The following is a 17,269-nucleotide window of genomic DNA, read 5'->3' as shown; positions in this document are numbered from 1 at the left end:
AAAGTCTGCAGGATTTAGAGCGTTTTCTGTTCTACTCTGGAATGCCCTCCCAGTAACAGTTAGAGATGCTACCTCAGTAGAAGCATTTAAGTCCCATCTTAAAACTCATGTATACACCCTAGCCTTTAAATAGGCCTATTGTTTTAGACCAGTTGATCTGCTGTCTCTCTTTTCTGCTCCTCCCCCCTCTCCTGCTTATATGGGCTTTCAGGTGGCCGCATATCAATTTCCAGAGAGGACGCGCTAGCTGTTCCAAGTTGGGACCCGGGATGAGCCACTGCTCCAGACGTCAGTTGGGGACATCTCTGCACTGCTGACTTGTTTCCATTCAAGAGGATCCCAGCTGGCCTCACTAAAGTTCCAAGGTTTCCCATTGGGTTGACTTTTTTCCAAGCCCTGATGTGGATCTGAGCCAAGGACGTCGTCGTGGCTTGTGCAGCCCTTTGAGACATTTGTGATTAAGGACTAGGTAAGTAAACTTTAATCGATCGATTTCTTTAATGTGTTCATTTCTTCTATTATTTGTATTAGCTTGTGTGTGTTTTCTCCTGAACAAAACGCAGTCGTGTCATCTACAAATAATACTAACTTAATGTACACTGTATTGCCAAAAGTATTTGGCCACCCATTCAAATTATCTGCATCAGGTGTTTTAATCACTTGGCCCGTTGTATAAAATCAAGCACTTAGCCATTGAGACTGTTTCTACAAACATTTGTGAAAGAATGGGCCGCTCTCAGTGATTTCCAGCATGGAACTGTCATAGGATGCCACCTGTGCAGCAAATCCAGTCATGAAATGTCACCGCTCCTATATATTCGGTTTTATTTTAAGAAAATGGAAGAGTTTGGGAACAACAGCAACCCAGCCACTAAGTGGTAGGCCACGTAAACTGCCAGAGAAGGGTCAGGGGATGCTATAGAGCAAAGAGGTCGGCGACTTTCTGCACAGTCAGTTGCTACAGAGATCCAAACTTCATGTGACCTTCCAATTAGCCCACGTACAGTACGCAGAGATCTTCATGGAATGGGTTTCCATGGCCAATCAGCTGAATCTAAGGCAGACATCACCAAGTCCAATGCAAAGCGTCGGATGCAGTGGTGTAAAGCCAGTTGCCACTGGACTCTAGAACAGTGGAGACGCTTTCTCTGGAGTGATGAATCAAACTTTTCCATCTGGTAATCTGATGGTCGGGTCTGGGTTTCGAGGTTGCCAGGAGAACGCTACATTTTGGACTGCATTGTGCCGAGTGTGAAATTTTGTGGAGGAGGAATTATGGTTTAGGGTTGTATTTCAGGAATTGGGCTTGACCCTTTAGTTCCAGTGAAAGGAACTTTGAATGTTCCAGGATACCAAAACATTTTGGACAATTCCATGCTCCCAACCTTGTGGGAACAGTTTCAATCAATCAATCAATGTTTATTTATATAGCCCTAAATCACAAGTGCCTTAAAGGGCTGCACAAACCACAACGACATCCTCGGTAGGGCCCACATAAGGGCAAGGAAAAACTCCCCCCAGTGGGACGTCGACCATGATGACTATGAGAAACCTTGGAGAGGACCACATATGTGGGCAATAACCCCCCCCCAGGGGTCCGAAAGCAATGGATGTCGAGCGGATCTAACATGATATTGTGAAAGTCCAATATATATTGGATCTAATGTAACCGTGAGAGTCCAGTCCAAAGTGGATTCAATACACTAGCGAGAGTCCCATCCAAAGTGGAGCCAGCAGGAAACCATCCCAAGCGGAGGCGGATCAGCAGCGAAGAGATGTCCCCAACCGATGCATAGGCGAGCGGTTCATCTTGGGTCCCGACTCTGGACGAGCGGTGCATCCTTGGTCCCGATTTTGGACAGCCAGTACTTCATCCAAGGCCACCAAACCGGACCCCCTCCACAAGGGAGGGGGGGACATAGGAGAAAAAAAAAAAGAAACGGCAGATCAACTGGTCTAAAAAGGGGGTCCATTTAAAGGCTAGAGTATACAAACACATTTTAAGATGGGACTTAAATGGTTCTACTGAGGTAGCATCTCGAACTGTTACCGGGAGGGCATTCCAGAGTACTGGAGCCCGAACAGAAAACGTTCTATAGCCCGCAGACTTTTTTTGGGCTCTGGGTTTGGAGCGGGCCCCTTCCTCTTCCAACATGACTGTGCACCAGTGCACACGGCAATGTCCATAAAGACATGGATGGCAGAGTCTGGTGCGGATGAACTTGACTGACCTGCACAGAGTCCTGACGTGAACCCCATAGAACACCTTTGGGATTAATTAGAACAGAGACTGGAGCCAGGCTTTTTCGACCAACATCAGTGTGTGACCTCACCGATGCGCTTTTGGAAGAATGGTGGAACATTCCTATAAACACACTCCGCTACCTTGTGGACACCCTTCCCAGAAGAGTTGAAGCTGAAATAGCTGCAAAAGGTCGACCGACATCATATTGAACCTTATGGGTTAGGAATGTGATTGCACTTCCAAGTTCATATGTGAGTCAAGGCAGGTGGCCAAATACTTTTGGAAATATAGTGTATTTCCTTAACTTTACCAATGTCATTTATATAAAGATTGAACAATTTTGCTCCCAGTGTTGACCCTGTTGTACGCCACATAATATACCTAGCATTGTAAACGTGTGTTCGCCTGTCTTCACGTAATGTTTCTTGTTGGTTAAGTAGCATCTAATCCACTTTCAAACCAACCCTCTGATGCCATACCCTTCTACTTTTTTGATTAAAATATTGTGATTGTGTTAAATGCTTTAGTTAAATCCATAATCACTGCCGCTGCACACTGTTTACCATCTCTTGCATCGGTAATTTCCTCTGTTATTTCAATTAAAGCCACTGATGTTGAAATAATAGCTCTCTATCCATATTGGTTCTCTGCGAGTATTCTATGTTTGAGTTGTACAATCTGTTATAGAACAGTTTTTCAATGATTTTAGAAAATTTTGGAAGTAAAAAAACAGGTCTATAATTTGTAATTTGGTGTTTTTGGATCCAGTCTTATGAATTGTTACAACTTTTGCAAATGTTATTTTGTTATTTGCCTGTTGGAAATGATAGCCTACTGATATTCATTCATGGTCCTGAGATATCTTCAATAACATTGTTATTGTTTCCATATCCAATCCATTACAATTAATTGAGCACTTGGAATTGCATTTGTTCACGATTTTAACAATTTCCTCTTGTGTCAAATTTGTGAAAAACAATTGAGTTGGGATTTCTATCTCAGATGTCATTCAAGTTCTCAATTGAAACTGGCTCTGGAATCTTTTCCTCCAATTTTAGTCCAAGATTTCCAAAGTAATTATTAAAACGTTCAACTACTTCCTTCATGTTGTCATCATTTATGTGTTCTATCAGTTCTCTGAGAGAAAAAAAAAATCTACTTTTTGTCATATTTTGACTGCATTTTTTTGTGTATACGGTTCTAAAACAAAGGACATTTGACCACAAACCATGTTCTCCCTCGCACTTTGAAACAATTAGACGACGCACTGCAAGCCTGGTACTCTGCATTTGAGTCAATAAAAGTGACATAGACAAAAACAATGTCATTTTATTATAACCACTGGCACACGTGCTAATTAAAAACATTTTCATGCAAATATGAGGTTCAGTTGAATGTGTTTCCATGCATTGAGGTATTTCAAAAGGACTTAAAAGTGAGTCATGGGTTGCTAAAAAAGAACATATACAGCTGGGCAAAAAAGTATTTAGTCAGCCGATTGTGCAAGTTCTCCCACTTAAATTGATGACAGAGGTCTGTAATTTTCATCATAGGTACACTTCAACTGTGAGAGACAGAATGTGAAAAAAAATCCAGTAATTCACATTGTAGGAATTTTAAAGAATGTATTTGTAAATTATAGTGGAAAATAATTACTTGGTCAACCATTAAAAGCTCTCACTGATGAAAGGAGGTTTTGGCTCAAAATCTCACGATACATGGCCCCATTCATTCTTTCCTTAACACTGATCAATCGTCTTGTCCCCTTAGCAGAAAAACAGCCCCAAAGCATGATGTTTCCACCCCCATGCTTCACAGTAGGTTTGGTGTTCTTGGGTTGCAACTCAGTATTGTTCTTCCTCCAAACACGACGAGTTGAGTTTTTAACAAAAAGTTCTATTTTGGTTTCATCTGACCACATGACATTCTCCCAATCATCTGCTGTATCATCCATGTATCCATTTCGGTATAAACTCAACTGGTCGTGTTTGGAGGAAGAACAATACTGAGTTGCATCCCAAGAACACCATAACTACTGTGAAGCATGGGGGTGGAAACATCATGCTTTGGGGCTGTTTTTCTGCTAAGGGGACAGGACGACTGATCCGTGTTAAGGAAAGAATGAATGGGGCCATGTATCGTGAGATTTTGAGCCAAAACCTCCTTTCATCAGTGAGAGCTTTGAATGGTTGACCAAATACTTATTTTCCACAATAATTTACAAATAAATTCTTTAAAATTCCTACAATGTGAATTTCTGGATTTTTTCTTCACATTCTGTCTCTCACAGTTGAAGTGTACCTATGATGAAAATTACAGACCTCTGTCATCATTTTAAGTGGGAGAACTTGCACAATCGGTGGCTGACTAAATACTTTTTTGCCCCACTGTAGTTAGGTCACTTCTTCGTGCTAGATTTTTGGCCCCAAAGTAAAAAACGTATAGATGACCGTCTATTTATTGACTGCCATTGACTTTTGGATCCTCTACCTTTTGGTGATCCATGATCTTAATATTCTTCTCTGCGTTTTCAACATTCCTCAGCAGTGTCTCCAGCCTTCTCTTGATCTTCTTCTGGTCCTCCATAGCGCAGCTGATCACCACGGCCTGAAACTTCTGGTCCACGGGCACGGGCGGGGCCTCGGTCACGCAGGCCGAGTACAGGGCCAGCAGCCGCAGCCTGGAGCCCGCCATGTCCACCAGGAGCTTCTGAACGACGTTGTCGATGATGGACGTGGCGTTCTGCAAGGCCTCCTCCTGCTGGCTGCTCCTGGTGGTCCCCACGGTGATCTCCACCGACAAGGTACGGCCCATCAGGCGGTCGGCGGTCAGCGTTAACTCTTCTTTCTCACCTGAAAAATAGCATTGAGCCTTTTAAAAACACCAAAGTTGTATTTCTTTGCACGTCTTCCTTCATTTAGATTTGTAAAACTACAAATATTAACATAAAATACACATTACAAAAAGTATTATGTCAATTGTGTATTTTACATAAATAAAGTAGGTTAGGTGTTAATACATTTACAGAATAAACTACAGATGTTTAGGCATATAGAAAGTAAACAACACCCACATTAAACATTGGATACAGTATGTGCGTGTAACTCACTGGAACTATACATAAGTGCATTATCGCCCTCTACTGGTCATATGTAGCACGGCACATATTAAACTGGCTTAGATGGCCAGGGTTATACTCTTTGATTGAGACTTTTATTCATTCTTGCCAACCTTGAGACCTCCGATTTCGGGAGGTGGGTTGGGCGCATGGTTAAGAGGGGAGGAGTATATTTACAACTACAATTCACCAAGTCAAAGATTTCATGTGTGTGTATATATGTATATATATATATATATATATATATATACATATATATATATATATATATATATATATATATATATATATATATATATATATATGTATATATCTTGATTGGATTATCCAGAGAATAGTGCTCGATACCGTGGTAGAAACCAGACTTTGCGGAATTCTACAGAACTCAGCAAACACATTTGGAACCTCAAGGACAATAATGTTGAATATTCAATAACATGGCAAATTCTTGCATCCAGCACACCTTACAACAGTGGTAATAAAAGATGCAACCTATGCTTAAAAGAGAAACTGTTTATTATATATCATCCAGAACTATCATCCCTCAACAAGCGCAGTGTCATCATTTTAACATGCCGCCACAGACGGAAACACCTCCTAGGTAACACATGAGCCAATCACCACACCCCACGCCTGCCTGTATCCACCCACTCTGTGCTCTATATAAACCATTGTATGTGAATGCTTCCATTAAAATCTCCTGATGATTGAGGGAACCCCTCATGAAACAGTTCTGTAGAGATGAAGTAGTCTTGTGATTTTTCCCACACCTACATATATATGTATATATATATATATGTATATATATGTGTGTGTGTGTATAAGAAATACTTGACTTTCAGTGAATTCTAGCTATATATATATATATATTATATATATATATATATATATATATATATATAAGAAATACTTGAATTTCAGTGTTCATTTATTTACACATATACACACACATAACACTCATATACTCATTGTTGAGTTAAGGGTTGAATTGTCCAACCTTGTTCTATTCTCTGCCACTATTTTTCTAACCATATGCATGTACTGTAAATGGCAGTATTGTCCTGTTTAAGAGTGTCACAACATTGACTGCTGTTGTTGTGTGTTGTTACCGCGCTGGGAGGACGTTAATGAAACTGCCTAACAATAAACCCACATAAGAAACCAAGAACTCGCCCTCGATCATTCTACAGTTATAACGTCATTGGGCAGACACGTTGTTTATATTGTGGGAAAGCGGACGTGAAAACAGACTGTCCTCACTCAGGTCCGCATGGAGCTGGAGGGAGCGTGGCCTCCAGCTCCGCCTGAAATTGGGGAGATTTTCGGGGGAGGCGCTGAATTTCGGGAGTCTCCCGGAAAATCCGGGAGGGTTGGCAAGTATGAACTTTTATTAGTAGATTGCACAGTACAGTACATATTCCGTATAATTGACCACTAAATGGTAACACCCCAATAAGTTTTTCAACATGCAGCTGAGATAGGCTCCAGCACCCCCCGTGACCCTGAAAGGGACAAGCGGTAAAAAATGGATGGATAGAACTTGTTTAAGTCTGGGTCCACGTTAATCAATTCATGGTAAAATGACAGAAACAACACAACGAATACAACAGACATCACAAAGTCAGCCATTTAATACAAAACAAAATACATATGCACAATATATACAAAACAAAGTTTTGTGATAAAATTTACATCTTTGGCTTTCTACCGTTGTTGCTGCTTGTGTCCGTTGCTTAATAAGTCCGACAGGAAACAATAACTCGGGCACTTAAGGGCAGAACATTCATACTGTCTTAAAAAGTCCGATTTTCGCAATTAGTTTTATTTTTTTCAGGTTTGAATTAGTAGTATTATTCTTCTACTCATCCCACTACTGCTTCATTGAGACATGTCTCGCTGCTGCCCCCTATGGAGTGGCGAAAGTACTGCATGCACCAGCAACCCTAGTTTAAAGGCCTACTGAAACCCACTACTACCGACCACGCAGTCTGATAGTTTATACATCAATGATGAAATATTAACATTGCAACACATGCCAATACAGACTTTTTAGTTTACTAAATTGCAATTTTAAATTTCCTGCAAAGTATCCTGTTGAAAACGTTGCGGTATGATGACTTGTTTGACGTCACCAGTTGTAGCGGACATTTTTTTCAGGCCCAATCCAAGCTATAAGTAGTCTGCTTTAATCGCATAATTACACAGTATTCTGGACACCTGTGTTGCTGAATCTTTTGCAATTTGTTCAATTAATAATGGAGAAGTCAAAGTAGAAAGATGGAGGTGGGAAGCTTTTAGCCTTTAGCCATACAAAAACACCCGGTGTTTTCTTGTGTAAAATTCCTGAAGGTGAAGTTTTACTATGGAACAGAGCGGTCGAGCGAACGTGGATGCCGACCACATGTCAACCGTCAGCTTTTGGTGAGAAAATTGTGGTAATAAGTCGGCTCTTACCGGAGACATCAGCGGAGCTTCCGTCCTGCTGCAGCTGCGTGACTTCCCTCAGAGACACAGGGTCAACATACCCGTGGCCACACCTCTCCGACTTTCAGGTACTACTTAATCTCACTAAAACACTAGCAACACAATAGGCAGATAAGGGATTTGCCAGAATTATCCTAGTAAATGTCCTACACTCTATATTTCCTCATCCACGAATCTTTCATCCTCGCTCAAATTAATGGGGAAAATGTCGCTTTCTCGGTCCGAATAGCTCTAGCTGCTGCTGGCTATGATTGTAAACGGTGTGAGGATTTGAGGAACTCTACAACCCGTGACGTCACGCGCACATCGTCTGCTACTTCCGGTAAAGGCAAGGCTTTTTTATCAGCACCAAAAGTTGCAAACTTTATCGTGGATGTTCTCTACTAAATCCTTTCAGCAAAAATATGGCAATATCACGCATTGATCAAGTATGACACATAGAATGGACCTGCTATCCCCGTTTAAATAAGAAAATCTCATTTCAGTAGGTCTTTAAAGACCCATTCCACCTAGAACTGTTACCCTCGGGCAGACGCTATAGGGTGCTAAAAGCTGGTACAAAATAAACCAGAAACAGCTTCTACCCAAGAGCCATAGTAACATTAAACAGGCACTGAGTGAGCACAATGTGTCCATCATGTCCTCATGATTTTTTTGGACTACAAGGTGCAATAATGTTATATGTGAATATGTATATATATTCATATGTATGCATATATGGGTGTGTGTGGATATATATACATATATATATATATAGATACATCTCTTATTTTCAATCTTTTTTTTCTATTTATATTACCAAATTGTATATGCACCTTAGGGGATCTGCTCCAATTTTGTTGTTCTTTGAACCTGCTCACTGCAATAATGACAATAAAACTCTATTATATTCTATTCTATCCCACTACTGCTTCATTGTGACATGTCTCGCTGCTGCTCCCTATGGAGTCGTGAAAGTACTGCATGCACCAGCAACCCTAGTTTCTTTTATGTAGTTTTTTTAATTGAACAAACACACATTTATAATGCACACAAAAGTCAAGGCACGTTCAACATCAGCGAAACATGTCCAAGAAAGAAAAGAAAAGCAAATACCGAGAGTATTAAATAATAAATAAACAAAATCTGTAAAAAAAAAAAAAAAGGGCTACCTAAATCATGTTTTTAACAAAGATATCAATTCAAGGGCTTTTGTACCCTTAATCATTCTCCAAAATTTGATTGATAATTGTTAACCATCCATCCATCCATCCATCTTCTTCCACTTATCCGAGGTCGGGTCGCGGGGGCAGCAGCCTAAGCAGGGAAGCCTAGACTTCCCTCTCCCCAGCCACTTCGTCCAGCTCTTCCCGGGGGATCCCGAGGCGTTCCCAGGCCAATCGGGAGACATAGTCTTCCCAATGTGTCCTGGGTCTTCCCCGTGGCCTCCTACCGGTCGGAAGTGCCCGAAACACCTCCCTAGGGAGGCGTTCGGGTGGCATCCTGACCAGATGCCTGAACCACCTCATCTGGCTCCTCTCGAATTGTTAACCATTAAGCCAATAAGAAAATGTAGGCCTTATTTTCATAAATTGACATTTATGCAGAAAATGTTTTGCCTGGAGCATAATAATATCCGTAGTTTAATTTGTTTTGACCTTTTTTTTTAGGGGTTGAATTAGTCTTATTCTTCCACTCACCCCACTACTGCCTCATTGTGGCATGTCTCGCTGTTGCCCCCCTGTGGAGTTGCGGGGGTACTGCATGCATGAGCAACCCTAGTTTAAATTGTTTTGATTTTTTTCCAGGGTTGCCCTCGAAATTATTTTTTGGAAACTGAAATTTAACACGGAGGTTGATGGCTGTGGAGCTGTAGAGGATGTCAATCATCTGTTTGTGGAATGTGAGAGTGTACATGTGTTTTGGGAGGACATCAAATATTGGCTCCTCTTTTAAACCATTCAATTAAGTGTTTTTTTTCATCATTTATTCTCTCCCAAAAACCTTCCGTAAAAGGAAAAAAATTGTACGACGGAATGACAGTTAGAAATACCCATTTTTACACCTCTCTCTCTCTCTCTCTCTCTCTCTATATATATATATATATATATTTTTTTTTTTTTTAAATATTTTTTTTATTAAAGGTAAATTGAGCAAATTGGCTATTTTTGGCAACTTATTTAAAGGCCTACTAAAATGAGATTTTATTTAAACGGGGACAGCAGGTCCATTCTATGTGTCATACTTGATCATTTCGCGATATTGCCATATTTTTGCTGAAAGGATTTAGTAGAGAACATCCACGATAAAGTTTGCAACTTTTGGTCGCAAACAGAAAAGCCCTGCCTTTACCAGAAGTAGCAGACGATGACGTCACATGTTGATGGCTCCTCACATCCTCACATTGTTTTTAATGTGAGCCTCCAACAAAAAGAGCTATTCGGACAGAGAAAGCGACAATTTCCCCTTTAATTTCAGCAAGGATGAAATATTCGTGTTTGAGGATATTGATAGCGATGGACTAGAAAAAAATAAAAACGTGATTGCATTGGGACGGATTCAGATGTTTCTAGACAAATTTACTAGGTTAATTCTGGGAAATCCTTTATCTTTCTATTGTGTTGCTAGTGTTTTAGTGAGTTTAACAGTACCTGATAGTCGGAGGGGTGTGTCCACAGGTGTGTTGAGGCAAGTGTCTGAGGGAAGTCGACGGCAGCTGTACGGATGGCACAAGCTCAGCTAATCTCTGGTAAGAAGCGACTTTTTACCACAATTTTTTCACCGATACCTGCTAGTTGACATTCGGTCGAGATCCATGTTCGCTTGACCGCTCTGATCCATAGTAAAGTTTTCACCTCCGGGAACTTTAAACAAGGAATCACCGTGTGTTTGTGTGGCTAAAGGCTAAAGCTTCCCAACTTTGACTTCTCCATTATTAATTGAACAAATTGCAAAAGATTCAGCAACACAGATGTCCAAAATACTGTGTAATTATGCGGTTAAAGCAGACAACTTTTAGCTGTGTGTGTGCGCAGCGCTCATACTTCCTAAAAAACCCGTGACGTCTTGCGTACTTGCATCATTACACGACGTTTAGAAGACGAAACTCCCTGGAAATTTAAAATTGCAATTTAGTAAACTAAAAAGGCCGTATTGGCATGTGTTGCAATGTTAATATTTCATCATTGATATATAAACTATCAGACTGCGTGGTCGATAGTAGTGGGTTTCAGTAGGCCTTTAAGTGTGTATCAAACTGGTAGCCCTTCCCATTAATCAGTTCCCAAGAAGTAGCTCTTGGTTTCAAAAAGGTTGGGGACCCCTGCTGTACAATATTTCACTTTAGTGAAAGCACTGTGCCATTCATACACACCAAAGAGTGGGTGGAAGATTAAAAATAACAACAACAACAATAACCTATTTAGTATAGAACATGGGTGTCAAACTCTGGCCCGCGGGCCAAATTTGGCCCGCCGTGTATTTTCATTTGGCCCTTGAGGCAATATCAAATTAACATTAGAGCTGGCCCGCCGGTATTATACAGCGTAACACTCATACTTTGCTAACCCCCCCTTATTTTCCAAGGAGACTCCCAAATTTCAGTGCCCCTCCCGAAAATCACAGGGGGGCAACCATTCTCCCAAATTTCTCCCGATTCCCACCTGGACAACAATATTGGGGGCTTGCCTTAAAGGCAGTGCCTCAAGCGTCCTCTAATACCTTTCGTCACGTCCGCTTTTCCTAGTCACGTGATATATGTGGCTTTTATACACACACATGCTAATGCAATAGCCGTACGGGTCACACTGAGGGTGGCCGTATAAACAACTTTAAGACTGTTACAAATATGCGCCACACTGTGAAACAACACTAAACGCACTGTAACACAACATAAACACAACAGAGCAAATACACAGTGAAGTGAAGTGAAGTGAATTATATTTATATAGCGCTTTTCTCTAGTGACTCAAAGCGCTTTACATAGTGAAACCCAATATCTAAGTTACATTTAAACCAGTGTGGGTGGCACTGGGAGCAGGTGGGTAAAGTGTCTTGCCCAAGGACACAACGGGAGTGACTAGGACGGCAGAAGCGGGAATCGAACCTGCAACCCTCAAGTTGCTGGCACGGCCACTCTACCAACCGAGCTATACCGCCCTTGCAGAACCCCTTGCAGCACTACTTCTTCCTGGACGCTACAATATAAAAATGTATTAGTAGCCTGTGGGAAAAGTTTATTTTGATATTTACCTGAGAAGGCTGCAAATAGAAAAGAGGCATTCAGTTTTTATTTAAATTTGATTTGATATTGCTATTTTTTAATTATTATTATTATTTGAAACTCGATTTTGCAAGTAGCGCTTGTTCAATATTCAATGCAAACTTGTTTGGGTCCCTATTAAAAAGGTTAATTTGTTCAACCCACGGCGTGGCGCAGTGGGAGAGTGGCCGTGCGCAACCCGAGGGTCCCTGGTTCAAATCCCACCTAGTACCAACCTCGTCACGTCCGTTGTGTCCTGAGCAAGACACTTCACCCTTGCTCCTGATGGGTGCTGGTTGGCGCCTTGCATGGCAGCTCCCTCCATCAGTGTGTGAATGGGTAAATGTGGAAGTAGTGTCAAAGCGCTTTGAGTACCGTGAAGGTAGAAAAGCGCTATACAAGTACAACCCATTTATCATTTAACAAATACACAAAAACCCCTTGCAGCACTACTTCTTCCTGGACGCTACAATATAAAAATGTATTAGTAGCCTGTGGGAAAAGTTTATTTTGATATTTACCTGAGAAGGCTGCAAATAGAAAAGAGGCATTCAGTTTCTATTTAAATTTGATTTGATATTGCTATTTTTTAATTATTAGTATTATTCGAAACTCGATTTTGCAAGTCTCGCTTGTTCAATATTCAATGCAAAACTTGTTTGGGTCCCTCTTAAAAAGGTTAATTTGTTCAACCCACGGCGTGGCGCAGTGGGAGAGTGGCCGTGCGCAACCCGAGGGTCCCTGGTTCAAATCCCACCTAGTAAAAAGGTTAATTTGTTCAACCCACGGCGTGGCGCAGTGGAAGAGTGGCCATGCGCAACCCGAGGGTCCCTGGTTCAAATCCCACCTAGTAAAAAGGTTAATTTGTTCAACCCACGGCGTGGCGCAGTGGTAGAGTGGCCGTGCGCAACCCGAGGGTCCCTGGTTCAAATCCCACCTAGTAAAAAGGTTAATTTGTTCAACCCACGGCGTGGCGCAGTGGAAGAGTGGCCGTGCGCAACCCTAGGGTCCCTGGTTCAAATCCCACCTAGTAAAAAGGTTAATTTGTTCAACCCACGGCGTGGCGCAGTGGAAGAGTGGCCGTGCGCAACCCGAGGGTCCCTGGTTCAAATCCCACCTAGTACCAACCTTGTCACGTCCGTTGTGTCCTGAGCAAGACACTTCACCCTTGCTCCTGATGGGTGCTGGATGGCGCCTTGCATGGCAACTCCCTCCATCAGTGTGTGAATGTGTGTGTGAATGGGTAAATGTGGAAGTAGTGTCAAAGCGCTTTGAGTACCTTGAAGGTAGAAAAGCGCTATACAAGTACAACCCATTTAACAAATACACAGAACCCCTTGCAGCACTACTTCTTCCTGAACGCTACATATAAAAATGTCTTAGTAGCCTGTGGGAAAAGTTTATTTTGATATTTACCTGAGAAGGCTGGAAATAGAAAAGAGGCATTCAGTTTCTATTTCAATTTGATTTGATATGCCATTGCTATTTTTTAATTATTAGTATTATTTGAAACTCGATTTTGCATGTCACTATGAGGTTATATAAGTATCGCTTGTTCAATATTCAATGCAAAACTTGTTTGGGTCCCTATTAAAAAGGTTAATTTGTTCAACCTTTGTTCAGTTTAAAATTTTGCCCCACTCTGTATTTGAGTTTGACACCCCTGGTATAGAATGTCTAAGAACGTGGGAGTGGGAGTGGGAGTGTGTCCTCACCGGCACTGATGTTGTGCATTTCTTGACTGTTCTGTAAGGATTGAATCATTTCCAGGATGCACTCCCTTTCCTGCTCCATGGCCGAGGCGGCTTCGCGCAAAGCCTCCACCCTGACACACACACACACACACACACACACACACACACGCACACGCACGCACGCACACACACACACACACACACACACACACACATTTAAAACATGTCTTCAACTTGTAACAATAGTTAGTTGCAACAGGCGAGCCAGGAATGTAACAAATATGTAACGCGCACACACACAAGAAAACACATGTAACGGTACCTCAACTCCAGCTGATCCAAATTAGCCAGAAGTTGTCCAGCCCGGTCCGCCATGGACAAAGTTCTGTTGAACTTGCTGCACGTCGCTTCGTTGAGTTTGGCTTGTATTTTGGCCTGGGCCATGATGGCGTGTTAATATGATGAATGTTATTAATTTAGTAAGTGAGTAGTTGTGGAAAAAGGAGCTCCGTGCGACGCTGCTGTGGACTCCAGCCGACTGCCCCGGGGAACATTTCCTAATATGGGCGGCATTTCCTCCACTTGACCTCGCCGAGGATTCCCGATAAGTCCCGAACACACGATTGCGTGATGGTTTTCCGTGGACTTCGAGAGTCGCTCCCAACGTTACAATGCTAGTATAGTACTAATACTTAATATACATTACTATTGCCGATACATTGTATATTACTACTGCATGATTTTTTTTAACTCGATATAAAACTTAAGTACTTCAACGATGATGAATAAATATCGATAATAAGAACTACAAACATTACTTTTTTTTAGTAAATCATAACGACGATCAATTATCACTACTACAAATTCATGCATATTACCATCATTACTTTTGTGAAGTACAAACCCCGTTTCCATATGAGTTGGGAAATTGTGTTAGATGTAAATATAAACGGAATACACTGATTTGCAAATCCTTTTCAACCCATATTCAATTGAATGCACTACAAAGACAAGATATTTGATGTTCAAACTCATAAACTTTATTTACTTTTTGCAAATAATAATTAACTTAGAATTTCATGGCTGCAACATGGGCCAAAGTAGTTGGGAAAGGGTATGTTCACCACTGTGTTACATCACCTTTTCTTTTAACAACACTCAATAAACGTTTGGGAACTGAGGAAACTAATTGTTGAAGCTTTGAAAGTGGAATTCTTTCCCATTCTTGTTTTATGTAGAGCTTCAGTCGTTCAACAGTCCGGGGTCTCCGCTGTCGTATTTTACGCTTCATAATGCGCCACACATTTTCGATGGGAGACAAGTATGGACTGCAGGCGGGCCAGGAAACTACCCGCACTCTTTTACTATGAAGCCATGCTGTTGTAACACGTGGCTTGGCATTGTTTTGCTGAAATAAGCAGGGGCGTCCTCGATAAAGTTGCTTGGATGACAACATATGTTGCTCCAAAACCTGTATGGACCATTCAGCATTAATGGTGCCTTCACAGATGTGTAAGTTACCCATGCCTTGGGCACTAATACACCCCCATACCATCACAGATGCTGGCTTTTGAACTTTGCGCCTATAACAAACCGGATGGTTATTTTCCTCTTTGTTCCGGAGGACACCACGCCCTCTGTTTCCAAATATAATTTGAAATGTGGACTCGTCAGACCACAGAACACCTTTCCACTTTGCATCAGTCCATCTTAGATGAGCTCAGGCCCAGTGAAGCCGGCGGCGTGCCTTTGTGTTGTTGATAAATGGCTTTCGCTTTGCATAGTAGAGTTTTAACTTGCACTTACAGATGTAGCGACCAACTATAGTTACTGACAGTGGTTTTATGAAGTGTTCCTGAGCCCATGTGGTGATATCCTTTACACACTGATGCCGGTTTTTGATGCAGTACTGCCTGAGGGGTCAAAGGTCCGTAATATCATCACTTACGTGCAGTGATTTCTCCAGATTCTCTGAATCTTTTGATGATTTTACGGTCCGTAGATGGTAAAATCCCTAAATTCCCTGCAATAGCTCGTTTAGAAATGTTGTTCTAAAACTGTTCGACGATTTGCTTACAAATTGCTGACACTCACCCCATCCTTGTTTGTGAATTACTTAGCATTTCATGGAAGCTGCATTTATATCCAATCATGGCACCCACCTGTTCCCAATTAGCCTGCACACCTGTGGGATGTTCCAAATAAGTGTTTGATGAGCATTCCTCAACTTTATCCGTATTTATTGCCACCTTTCCCAACTTCTTTGTCACGTATTGCTGGCAACAAATTCTAAAGTTAATGATTATTTGCACACAAAAAAAATGTTTATCAGTTTGAACATCAAATATGTTGTCTTTGTAGCATATTCAACTGAATATGGGTTGAAAATGATTTGCAAATCATTGTATTCTGTTTATATTTACATCTAACACAATTTCCCAACTCATATGGAAACGGGGTTTGTACCTTTAAGGTACTCAAAGAGCTTTGACTCCATTTCCAAATCCACCCATTCAGTCACTGATGGCAGGAGCTAACCACGACCCATCAGGAGCAAGGGTGAAGTGTCTTACTCAAGGACACAACAGATGTGACTAGGTCAGTAGAAGGTGTGGATCGAACCAGGAACCCCCAAGTTGCTGACACGGCCACTCTCCCAACTGCGCCACGCCGTGCCCAATTACTCATAACAGATTTATATAATACTTAACATATAAGAAATAATACTACAATTACAACACTACTAAAATAAACTACAGCTAATAAATTGTACGTATAGTTCTATTGTTGTATGTTGACATAAGGCAGTATTACATTACAAATTCAGACCTTTAACTAGATGAGGCAATTCCTGAAGAAATTGCGTGTGAATGCTGAAGTTGAACTGGAATTTTAGTTAGAATTGTTGAAGTAGAGCACACAATTCCCAAACAGGCTCAATATTTTGAAGTTGGAACAGTTTGAATTAGATGAAAAATGTGGGAATTGTGGAACTTTGAAGAATGTCCAATTGATTACAATGGGAATTTCGAGAAAAGCGTGCTTTTTTTGGAAAATGATTAAAAAACTTGAAAGCTCTGAATGGGTTGAAATGGTTGGTGTTGGAACTTTGAAGAATGACCCATTGATTTCAATGGGAATTTGCAAAAGGTTGGTGAATTTCAGGAAAAGCAGGATTTTTTTTGAAAATGGTAAAAAAAAACTTGAATGGTCTGAATGAGTTGAAATGGTTGGTGTTGGATTTTTTTCCAATCAGTCGAGAAATGTTGAAGTAGTAACATGTTGAATTGAGAAATTACATTACGGAATTCCTGGAAAACAGGGAATTTTTTCCAGTCCTGATTCAGAGGTATGTTTTGACGGTGTAAAGGTTGAAGTAGGTCGAACAATGTGGAAGTATGAGTCGCCAGAAAAAAGGGTGGAAATAGGGCTTTGGAAAAGCAGGAATTCTGGAAAATTCTGGATTTCTTTGGAACTTGAAAAGAAGG

General features: G+C 41.2%; 1 protein-coding gene across 1 annotated transcript; it reads right to left on the bottom strand.

The window, feature by feature from the left end:
• Positions 1 to 3,558: 3,558 nt before the first annotated feature.
• On the bottom strand, positions 3,559 to 14,573 carry bag2 (BCL2 associated athanogene 2). The gene is made up of 3 exons (XM_061910371.1): positions 14,104 to 14,573; positions 13,803 to 13,912; positions 3,559 to 5,097 (listed from the first exon to the last, which is right to left on the bottom strand). Exons 1-3 carry the CDS (start codon positions 14,223 to 14,225, stop codon positions 4,703 to 4,705), a joined length of 627 nt encoding a protein of 208 aa, XP_061766355.1. The 5' UTR covers positions 14,226 to 14,573; the 3' UTR covers positions 3,559 to 4,702.
• Between the last annotated feature and the right edge of the window lie 2,696 nt (positions 14,574 to 17,269).

Source organism: Nerophis ophidion, linkage group LG09, assembly GCF_033978795.1.
Source record: "Nerophis ophidion isolate RoL-2023_Sa linkage group LG09, RoL_Noph_v1.0, whole genome shotgun sequence".
Lineage (NCBI taxonomy): Eukaryota > Metazoa > Chordata > Actinopteri > Syngnathiformes > Syngnathidae > Nerophis > Nerophis ophidion.
The sequence above is the reverse complement of the archived record's forward strand: the minus strand, read 5'-3'. Positions and strand labels throughout refer to the sequence as shown.